At 38.0% G+C, this 11,739-nt stretch overlaps 1 protein-coding gene across 1 annotated transcript in view; it reads left to right on the forward strand.

Annotated features, from left to right (window-relative positions):
• Gucy2f (guanylate cyclase 2F, retinal) overlaps window positions 1-11,739 on the forward strand; it is a 106,317-nt gene that overhangs the window by 91,200 nt on the left and 3,378 nt on the right. The window contains exons 14-16 of the mRNA XM_013504522.1: window positions 2,662-2,836; window positions 6,272-6,370; window positions 9,604-9,698. Of these exons, the coding sequence (XP_013359976.1) occupies window positions 2,662-2,836; window positions 6,272-6,370; window positions 9,604-9,698 (369 nt within the window). The remainder of the gene's footprint in view (window positions 1-2,661; window positions 2,837-6,271; window positions 6,371-9,603; window positions 9,699-11,739) is intronic.

Raw genomic sequence — 11,739 nt, forward strand, 5'->3', positions numbered from 1 at the left:
TGTCATGATATTTTCGTGTTGCTGGTTCTCTGCTTTTCTCCTCTGTTTAATTGCTTGCCCTGCCTTTATTTTTTTTTCTTTTTTCTGTTATTGTTCTTGGAATTGTGGTCATTTTCATCTCTTTCTAGAATATCTTTCAGTACACTTTCAAAGTTGGTTTGGTTGTCATGAATTCCTTCAGTTATTCTTTGTCATGGAAGTATCTTATTTCTCCATTAGTTTTGAAAGACAGTTTTGCAGGGTACATCAATATTTGTTGGGAGTTGTTTTCTTTCATGACTTGAAATACTTCATTCCAAGCTCTTCTTGACCTGAGAGTTTGTGTTGAGAATTCTCCCATGATTCTGATGGGCTTTCCCTCATAGTTGATCTGGTTCTTTTCTCTAGTTGCTTTTTATATTCTGTTCTTCTGCTGAATTTCTGGAATCTTTGTTATATATATTGGTGTAATATTATTTTGGACATGGCTGTTTGGAGTTCTATGTGCTTTGCTTACTTGTGTGTCAAATTCTTATCCATGTTTGGGAAGTTTTATGCCATTATTACTGTGCAGAGTATTTTATGGCTTTTGTGCTGTCTTCAGCTTTCTCATTGACCCCAGTCAATCTTGTGTTATTCTTCTTTGTTTCATCTTGTAGCTGTTGGTTTGATTTTTCATGGTCTTTTACTAATTTTAAGATCTTTCTTTTTATGGTCACTAGCTGCAATTTTGTCTTTAAAATCTGATATTGTATGCTTTCCATCATTCAAGCTGTTACACATACTATGAATGGAGGCTCTAATCTCTTGGATTTCTGTTTGGACCTATTTCATGGATTCCATTTTTTTCCTATGTTGGGCATTTTTTTGTTTCCATCATTTTTCTAAGCTCATCTATTTTTTTTATTTTTGTCTTCTCTAATATCTGTGATTTTAAGCATCATTTTTCTTGTACCTGAGAGATTATTTTCTCTATAGCCTTTTCCTCTTGTTTCAGCTCGGTTTCTATCATTTCAGAGAGTTCCAGTGTTTGACTTCCAATTTTGTCTGTCTTATTGTGTTCCAGTCTTGTCCTGGGTGGGCTGGGGTCTGAAATTGCATTTTGCTTCTGAATCTTCTCATTTTCTCTTTTAAATTGTTTTCTATGTTGATGCTTGCCAATTTCTTATGATAGATAACTTTATTAGTAGTATTGAGGCATCCCTAGGAGATATCTGTTCTTTAGTGGTGTTCTCTTGATGTAGGTTGTTCTTTATAGCTATCCCATGAAACTATCTCCCAATTTGTATACTTGATCTTAGCCATAAGACTAAGAAGCAACCCCAATTAGTAAAGGATGCAAAGTTACTATTTGGCTAAGCGTCCAATCCTTTGGTACTGGGTTATGGTGGTGATTATGACTCTATACAATCAGAGTATTATTTTATCAGGGAGAAAAACTGATTATAACATGTATGACATCCTGGCTAAAGTAGTATAGTTAGTAAAATAATAGTTTCAAGTACAAATTAACTACTGACAAACTATGGTAACCATTAACATGCTACCTTCAACCACAGGAGCAAACTCTAAAGTTATATAATAAAATCCGACATATACCATGTACTTTTATGTGGTGATTGTGCCCTTAGTGGGGTGATTTTACTCTTTTGTGAGGGGCAGGAAGGGATTGAGATGGACATGGGACTGGATAAAGAGATGAATGAGGTCAAATATAGTAGAGTCAAGGCTGAAGGTAAACAGATGATCACGCAAGTTTTGGGAAAATGGAGGAGATAGGAGGGAAAGAATGAAATAGAATGCAAGGGAGTAATCAGAAAAAGAAGACACAATGTTTACTCACTTGAAAGTTTAAATTCAAAAAGTAGTTGAGGAAAGAGAGAAAGGGGATCAGTAGAAGAAAATGAAAAAGACAGGTAAAAAACCTAAACTGTGAAAAAAGGAGGAACAAAGAGAAGGAGCATGGAAAAGAAAAAAGGAAGAGAAGAAAGAAAAAAAAGTAGACCTGGGAAAGAGAGGAGAGAAAAGAAAAAGATCTAAAAACAAAAATAACCATAAAATACATGGAAAAACAAGATGACTTTCAACCAGACAGGAAAGGGATAGCCAATAAGACAAACAAGGGAGGCTAAAAGTAGTAAAATACCTCTGGTGTTTACAGTTCTGTAAGAGTGTCTATGTCAGATACCAGAATTTTGCTGTGTACTCCAGCCAAGCCGGCCATGGGAATTGTGCTGGGTATGGAGCTAATCTTGGCTGTGGATGTGGAGGCTGGGATTGGTCTGTTGGTGGAGTTCTCCAGAGCTCAACTGTTGGTTTTCTCTGATGCTTCAGATACTTCCACATTGCTGGTTTCACTGCTTACTCCATGTGCCTTGGACTGGCTGTCCTGGTTCTCTGGAAACAGATATTTAATGGATCCAAATTTGCAACAATCCAGCCTGACTGACTGATTTCATATATGTGTTTCATCTTAACTTTTTTGGACGTATTTGAGCAATTTCAATTTACTGATTGCCTAAAATAGTGAGTTCACTTCTGTGGGGAAGAGGAGCACAGATTTCCTTTCATTTCCATATTTTCAGGTCTCACTGGAACCTGCAGAGCAGTTATAGGTTAGCATCCCTCAGGAAGACAAACATACTAATGTTGCCTCCTACTGAAAATTCTGCTGGTTCCCAGGTAGAGACCATTGGAGATGCCTACATGGTAGCCTCAGGCCTCCCAAACAGGAATGGAAGTAGGCATGCAGCTGAGATTGCAAACATGTCTCTGGATATCCTGAGCTCTGTGGGCACCTTCAAGATGCGTCATATGCCGGAGGTGCCAGTCCGAATTCGAATGGGCCTGCACTCAGGTAAGAATGCCCATTTAAAGCAAGATAAACTATTATGATGTACCTGAAGGAAGACTATAAATGAAGGAAGAAGTGCTATCTCTTCTTTGATTCTTGGCAGCTGAATTAGTAGGTGTCTAGGGCTACATATTCCCTTAAGCCCGCTCAAGTTTTCCCTCTTCCTAGCCCCTGCTCCACCACAGTGGGCAGCACCCCTTGTTCTAGGTCACCAAAACTTTCAACCTACCCTTCTGAATTATAACCAATATTTCTATGTTTGATCATGTTATAAGATTACCCAGTATAAGCTGCACTTAGCCCAATTTAATAAATCAATTAATTAATATCTCAACTAATAAAATATTTTTCTTCCACACTCATCCCCTTTTGCTTGAATAACTTCAAGCTCTCTCCCTTCATTGCATCTTTCTCATTTGACTTCACACATTTACAAGTAAATTGACAGACATCTTGATATCATAGACATGGTCCCCACTAGCTCTTCTTACAGGTCTCTATAATCTTTATCTCTGTCTCTTTGCTTTGATTTTCTAGGCTCTTTTTCTTCCCTCATCCTTTTCATGTGGTTTCTACCAAACTTCTTAAAACAATGAATACCACTAACTATGCTGTAGTGAACATACTCTGAATGCCCTCTTCAGTCTCTTTGGAATCTGGCTTCAGTCCTCACAACTATCCTCAGTCCTTGGCTGCTCTTACCTCTGCAGCATTGGGTATTCATGATAATCTTCCCTAAAACTTTTCTGTTCAGTCTTTAAATGCTGCTTCTTTGCTTCAGCTATTGGTTCCCTCAGCTCTCCTTGTCATCTACCATTTTCTGGAGAGGTTTCACAGTTTATTTTTTAACTTGGCTCCAACCAGGGAGCTAGGATTTTATTTTCTATGACTTCATCCTGGCTTTTGTTTTCTATCACTGTCTGATAATTCCTTTTGTCTCTATCTGTCCCTTAAATATTAGTATTTCCCAGGATCCTGTCTTGATTCACTATTTTATGCCCCACATACTCTTCTGGGTAATCTCATTCTTGTCTACCACTTCGATGTTGATTGTTCTTAATTCCATGGCTTCAGGACAATTTTCTCCCTTTAAACTTCACTCTTGTGTACCAGACTTTGTGCTAAAATTTCCATCTGAATATTCTGCATGGTCCTCAGACTCAACACACCTAAAATAGAATTACTTTCTTCCTGTGCAAACTTCCTGCTCAAGAAACTATATTATTTATTGCAGTTGTTGTTACCAGCACTGAATGAATTAGTCTTGAAAGTCATTTTTGACTCCTCTCTCACTCTGAATTTCAACTAATTTGCTAAATCTGTAACATTTTAGCTTTTAAAACATTTCTGGAGTCTATGTTGTCTCTCCTTAACTTTCACTACCCAAGTCTAGGCCACCAGCATTCCTGGCCAGAATCACCTCGTTAGCATCATTTTATTTGCACTCTTGGCCTATTTCCATCCACACTTTTCAGTGAAATTCTCTCTCTCTCTCTTTCTCTCTTCCTCTCTCTCTCTCTCTCTCTCTCTCTCTCTCTCTCTCCTGTCTCCTCTTCCTCTCCCTCCCTCCTCCTCTCCCTTTCTTTTTCTCCCTCTTGTTTTAGTCTATTTTTCTCTGTTTTAGTTTTAGTCTGTTCTTCCATTAGACTTGGCAGCAAACCATAACATATTTTAGTTTGTATCTTAAGTGCTTATCACATAGCAGGTGTTCATATTTTCCTTTGAGTGAAAATCACTCATCTCTCATTCATGCTCCACTTTCAGAACTCCAACACTCCTTCAGCATATCTCTGTTTGAGTGATTCACAATTATTTCAACTTTAACATGTTAAAAACTTCAAGTCATTGTGTTCAGCAAATGAGCATAAACTTCAAAGCTGATAACAATTTTGTAGTGGTTGTCAATCAGAGAGCCGGCAAGTTTGTTGATCCTCCAGTCTCTCTTTTTTTAACCCCTTTTGGTCACCCACATCCCATAATTACCTCCTTTTCAAAACCTTGTGTTTGGATTACTGCAAAAACCATTTAACAGGTTTCTGTCGTTTTATTTTTCCCTTTAGAATACATTCAATACAGTGACATGAGAAAAAAATAATTTTCATCACCTAACTCTCTACTCATCTAATACTCTATTGGTTCAGCATCTTCCTTGTTGTACAACAAACTTAATCCAACATTATATCCATTTTCCCCCCAGCTACCTAAACTGGTAGACTGCTTCCTCTAAGAGCTTCCCAATATTCTGTACATGCTAATCCCAAACACAAATCTTTAATTTATGTTCTTCAGTCAAATTCCACCCATTTGTCAAGACCCAAACCAAATGCTACCTTCATCATTGGACCCTTTTTGATTGAGGCAGGTAGTGATAAGTACCTCTTTCCATTTTCTAGACTACTATAGGACTTCTGCCTGTACTAGTTATCTTTGATTATATGTTGTCCTGTGTTATTGTTGCTCAATTGCTTCCAGTTTGGTAGTCCCTTCTCTTCAGTTACATTTTAAACTCCTGGGGAACTGAGACCATATGTTACATTTCTTTTTTGCTCCCCTTGGTGCCTTGCTTAGTGCTCACTGCTTGCTTTAGGATGGGAGAGAAGTGAATTAAAATAAAAAAAATGTTTTGTAGTTCTCATTTTTATTTTCATAAGAAATACCATTTTGAAGCAAAACAATTTCTTTAACTCAGGAAACAGTAAAAACATGTTGAAAAATTTAAACATAGAAACAGTAGAGACCAGAAAGGTGATGATGGGAGACTTTCTGATTTTTCAGTATGGCTTTTAATGTCTCTTTTGAATTACTCTGAACACTTAAACCAGCCATACTGAAATTTAAGAACAAAAATCGTTCTAGGACCAAATAGAAAAATTCTTGGATTATATATATATATATATATATATATATATATATATATATATATATGCTGCTTTGCCACACCACTAACACAGATAATCAAAAGTAAGCTTTACTTGTTTTCAGATCTTCCAAATATTTTATCAGTAATTCTTGATGGGCACAGTTTGGGACACAGGGAGACTGATGAGACCTATGGTCTTTTCCAATCCTGAGTCACATGAAAGAATCTCATTTCCCTTGCAATAAACATGTTTGGATCCTGAATCCCCTCCTAGGCTTTTCTGGTTTGGTTTTGATGCTTATTTGTCCATGTTGATATAGAAAACCAACTTAGGTATAAATATTAGTTGGAATAGAGATATAAATCAGGAAAGCAGGAATATATTCATCATTATGAATTTTTTTCTCTTAGAGCAAATAGTTTATTATTCAATTGTAAGTTTTTCTTCAGATTTCCGGAGCTATTTGATGGCAACTTGTATTCTTTTACACAGCTACATTTTTCCTCTTGCAGTGCTCTTCTATTATTGTTGAATGCGCATTTGTTGACTGTAATTCCAACCTCCTGCTACTCTATAGGGCCAGTTGTTGCTGGAGTGGTGGGCCTCACCATGCCCAGATACTGCTTGTTTGGAGACACTGTGAATACAGCTTCTCGGATGGAATCAACGGGGTTACGTGAGTACCTGCAGATGGATAAAGTGGTACCATCTAACTATTAGGAAAGTGATTCTTCTTTAAGAGAGGAGAAAGAAAGCTAGGTACTTTCTATTTTACTGTTTTGAAGCAAAATGAAAGATAATTTGAGAAGATTAATATTTATCACGCATTTTCCTGGCCTCTAATTGCAAACCAGCAGGGGGTGATGTTGGACTGAACATGTACCTGTCTTGTTAGAGTAATAAAGCTGTAGCGAAGTGACAATGAAACAGCCAGTAAATTTGATCAAAACTACTTTAAAAAGTCTTTTGGGTGAAGGAAAGAAGTGGCCAGCCTGGTAGTTGTGGAAGAGCCATGTTGAGAAAAAAACTAGGTAATAGACTGACATTTTCCATTTTTCAACTCGTTTGTGAAGGTATACTCACTCCAGCTGCCTTCCAGCTGATGGTTATTTGGTGCTCTAGTCCTCTCTTTGAACTAGATAGGACCTCCAGGAGTTCTGGCTTCATCAAATAATCCTCTGGAATGTAGCTAGAAGTAATCCTTCAACCTAAGGCAATTGGAATTCTGAAACAATTAATTCCAACTTGCCTGTATATAAAACCCTTAGCTTCTGTGAAAACAAGCGTAGTATCAACAATGCTATTTTTTCTCCCTTCTTTGAGAGTAAAGCCATACAAAGAACTATGCCATTTGTCTGTTGCTGGCAAGATGCTCTCTCATCCCTTTCTTGGTCATTTACTGCCACTATTGAGATAATGTCTTGCAATGTGCCTTTTACTTAATTGTGGCTGAGCAAAGCAATTATTCATCTGTTGTAGGAAAATCTAGTGAACAGCGTTAAATTTTATGTGGAGTTTTATGGATTTTGTTTTCAAAAGAAAGAAGCCGCTTAATTCCCTAGCAGCTCTAGCTCTGGTGGCAACTAGACAAGACAAGCTCTTCCCCAACTTGAGCAATATATTCAAACAAGTCAGTGATGATAGGGTGGCCTATATCACAGTGCATGGTGCTCTGTCTGACCTCATTCTCCATCACTCATGTGCAGAAACAGGTTTACACAATGGGTCCGGTCTTAATCTCTCTCATGCAGCCATGATTAAGGAGGCAGCACAGAACTTAGAAGCTCTTGTCAGAATAAATTTTCTGACATTTTGGAAAGTCTTCAAACTCCATAGGTAAAACAAAGGCCATGAAAATACTCATCTAGAAACTGCTGTGCAAATATGACTTTAGATGGCTGCTCTTGAAGTGCAATGGATGATGAGGTGAAATTGATCATGGAACCAAAATGCAAACTTGGCACAGTACTCTGGACTGATGTAAACTTGTAGAAGGCTGAAGTCGTACTATAGTCTGTACCAGGGAAAACTACATATTTTGCATTGAAAATATAGAATTGAGAACAGAAATTGAATTTTGAGATTTAAGCAGCGCTTTGTCAAGTGATCAAGTAGGAGGAAGGAAATGGAGAGAATCACCCACAACATGGAATTTTAATCACTGGCTATGCAAGGAAGGCATTGTGAAGTATACAAAGAGGCATATAAGTGTGATTTTTTCACTACAAGAGCTGGTTAGTGTACTTTTTTTTTTTTTTTTTTTTTTTTTGGTTTTTCTCCGGTACCAGGAACTGAACTCACGACCTTGCGCTTGCCAGGCAGGTGCTTTTGCCGCTGAGCTAAATCCCCAGCCCCTGTACTTTTCTAATAGTTAATGACTGTGAACCAAACACAGCATTATTAATGTCCACGAGTGAATGAAGATTTCTAAAGAGGTAGCCTTTAACTTCAAGTTGGATATGAGTCTAGGATATGTAATATGTCTTTTAGTAAAAAATTAATCTTATTGGTATCTCCTTTGTGGTCAGTTGAATCCACTAAGCTTTTGGAATGGAAGTGACTAGTGACCTAACCCTGCAGTGATTCTCCTCATCACATAGTTGCATAGTGGTTAGAATCAGCAATCTCTCTTTCCACACCAGTGGGATCACACTACTGAAAAGTTACCAGATCATACTAGAGAGCTGGCACACATTGGATTGGCAAGGGATATACTGGCTGCCCATGTGGCTTTTAGGAATAGGAAAACCTTTTTGAGTTTTGGGTTACTGCCAATAAGGAAGACTGAAACAACAGTACATTACTGATCTGTTCAGAGAAGAAAAGTATATACATGGTAAAATTGTGCATATACATTTCCATCAGGCTGAGTGTGTTGGTGTATACCCATAATCCCAGCACACTGGGAGGTTGGAGCAGGAGAACTGTAAGTTCCAGCCCAGTCTGGGCAATTAAGCAAGTTAGTAAGAATCTGTCTCAAAATAAAAAAGGGCTGTATTCATAGCTCACAGCCAAGGTCCTGGGTTCAATCTCCAACACTGCAAAACAAAACAAAACAAGCAAAACAAATTTTGAGTTTTCAACCAGACCTTCCCACTCAGATTATAGTCTGCTCTAAAAGAATGTCTTTCTTTCCTTTCAAGTGTGCGTGAGACAAATCTTAGACTTTTATATAACACTTAACCTGAAGAAGGTGACACTTCATATAGTGACAGTTTCAGAAAGGTCAGTTAACAAGTGATTATTCTTCATTACAGAATTATATGTAGGTTTAAAAAATATTTTAAAGTTGTACTTCCCCATGTAAATTACTTATCCTATATTTGTTGGAGAAGAATACATTCATATGTGTACACAACCAGAGGAACTCACCCAAAGGAGAGCTATGAATGTCAAATCTTCAAAAATGTCTGTGAAGACAGAGGTCTTGGGATTTTTCACATTAATGTTTTATTTTAAGTGCAGCACTATTGTGAGATAGTTTTAAGGATGCATCTGGAAAAGACAACCTTTTGTCCCTTAAAGAGGATTAGATGAAGCTTGGAAACTCAGCTTCTGAAGCCAGACTTCTGATGGTAGAGGTCATATTTTAGCTGAGAGCACAGTGGTGGTTCCTGGTTTCACCTTCTCAACCTTCAAGTTATGTTAACACTTTTCTACTGCATGGCCTTTCAACTGAGATAGTGTCTAGGCTGATAGATGCTACAGCTAATGCCTTATTTGAGCCTGGTGAGAAGGTCTTCACTCCCCTTTGTCTTCCTGTGAAACCCTAACTACTCTCACTCTCTCAGGATTTAGCTTACGCTTTAGTAAATTTTTGAATTACGGGAGCATTTATTACATTGATAATCCTCCCGTGGTTTTAATAATGATAAAGGAGCTAAAGTAATGTCTCTCCTTCTTTTACAGCTTACCGAATTCATGTCAGTCTTAGCACTGTTACAATTCTTCGAACTCTGAGCGAGGGCTATGAAGTAGAGCTTCGAGGAAGAACAGAGCTCAAGGTACAATATCCTTTTGTTTTTAGAATCAAGCCAGTTAGACACATCTAGAGAGATCAGGGTCTGTGGAAAGAACTTTTCTGGGAGTCTGAGAGTTGGAGCTATAATTGAGACAGGATCTCCAGGTGTATTTGGGCTTCCTGAAAGATTGACCTTTTCTGCCTCAGATTTTTTTTTCTTTAAAATACAGCTTAAATGGGGAAGGTCATTGAGACACCTTACAGTTTTTTCAGAAAATAAGTTGTATCTTTCATAAAGAATTGCCTGGAATTTGGCTTTACAATGAGCTGATATATTATTTTTCTTCTCTAACTCTGGTTTTGTTGCTCTTTGGCAGTGCTGGACATTGTTCAGTAAGCTACGGTATTGTTGAGTTTGAGTTTTAATTGTCTGCCCAGTGGTCACTATTTCTAACTTACCATTCACATCACTGGTCTGCTGTTTACAGAGAAGCTTTATGTCTTTCTCCAAGGATAAGGAAGAAGAAAGTCAGATTCCACAAAAAAAATCCTTTCTTTAAATCTTTTTGAGACAGGTTTTAACTATGTGGTTCAGGCTGGCCTGAACTCACTTTGTAGCCCAGGTTGGCCTCAAACTTGCAGAGATTCTCTTGCCTCAGACTCCAGAGTGCTGGGATTACAGGTGTGCACCACCATGCCCAGGCCTCCCGAACTAAACATCTTGCGGCACATTTTCTCTCTGTTGGGGAAATAACTTGACCTGGGATTCAAGATTAGAATAATTTTCCTTTTTTTGCGATTTGTACTGGAATCTTATCTCCTTCTGCATGATTACAGGACCACTGGCTGAAGAAATGCCAAGGATCTGATTATATAGCTCTTAGTTGTAAGAAACCCAGAGGATTTGCTAAGACAACTTCTTCATTTTCATATGAGGAATCAAGGCTGAGCGAAGTACAGTAATTTGAGCAGAATGACACAGTTGATAGTAGAATCAGACCAAAATTCAGGAAGTCTAAGTTGCTTCCATGACACCATACTACATGATGATGGCTTCCTTAGTGATTATTCTTGGACAAAACCAAAGCAGGGCACTTGCTGGTATACAGTTGGTTTCTGTCCCTGGCATGCCTTTCATGAATGCTGGCAATTTACAAGTAACTACATTTCTGTAGTAAAAAGTTAGAAGGCCTGATGCTGGTTGATCACTTCCTTTTTTGACTGGTCTTAATTTGATTCTTCCAACAGTTCTTTAATATCTTCCAGAAGGTAGAATGAGTCACTTACAAGAGAACAAAGCTCTTTTTCCACTTCTACAAAGAACTCCCACAGTGGTATGATGGGGTAGAGATATTATTTAGGTGATAAATTAAATTACCCAAGGCTTTTGTGATCCCTCCATACATTCTGATTTTTCTCAGTAAAGGAGGAGAAAGGCAGCTTTGTTTCCTTTAAGTACTTTTATTTAAAAGCTGAATATGTGCTACTTTTGAAATAGGGACACATTTGATGGCTAGTCTGGTGTGATTTCAGAGTTGATAACCAGAAACCTTTTTTCCTTCTAGCTGGGTGCTACTTGAAATTACCCCCTTAAAGCCTCTTTTCTTGGGTTCAATCTTTAGATCCAGTAGCAATCCTCTTTCCACACCTCATCTTCTTCACTGGAGGGGATGACACTTTATAACTTACCTCTCTTAGCAGAATCAAACATGTAGATTGGATTGGGTGAGAGAAGAGAACATAGGGTACCCATGGTAACTGGGTGAGCAGAGAACATAAAGAGACCAAAATGAGGTAGCTGCAGTAGTCTAGGGAAGGAGTCAGTTAGAGGTGAGAAGGCTGGCCCTGCTGGGGAGTTTTCCTACCACCCATGTCAACCATGGGTGTACTGTACTGGCAATAAATTGTCAATGGCTAACTGGCCAATTCTGCTTTATAAATATCTCTCTTCTGGTGGGCTAATGATAAGCCATTTTATTATCTCTTCTCTTACTTGAGTCCTGTTTCAGGCACTGTTTTCCTGACAAGTTTGGAGCTCCTTGCTGATATATATATATAAAATCTTTATATATATATATATATAT

This window comes from Chinchilla lanigera, unplaced genomic scaffold, assembly GCF_000276665.1.
Source record: "Chinchilla lanigera isolate Chin_1 unplaced genomic scaffold, ChiLan1.0 scaffold00089, whole genome shotgun sequence".
Taxonomy (NCBI): Eukaryota; Metazoa; Chordata; class Mammalia; order Rodentia; family Chinchillidae; genus Chinchilla; species Chinchilla lanigera.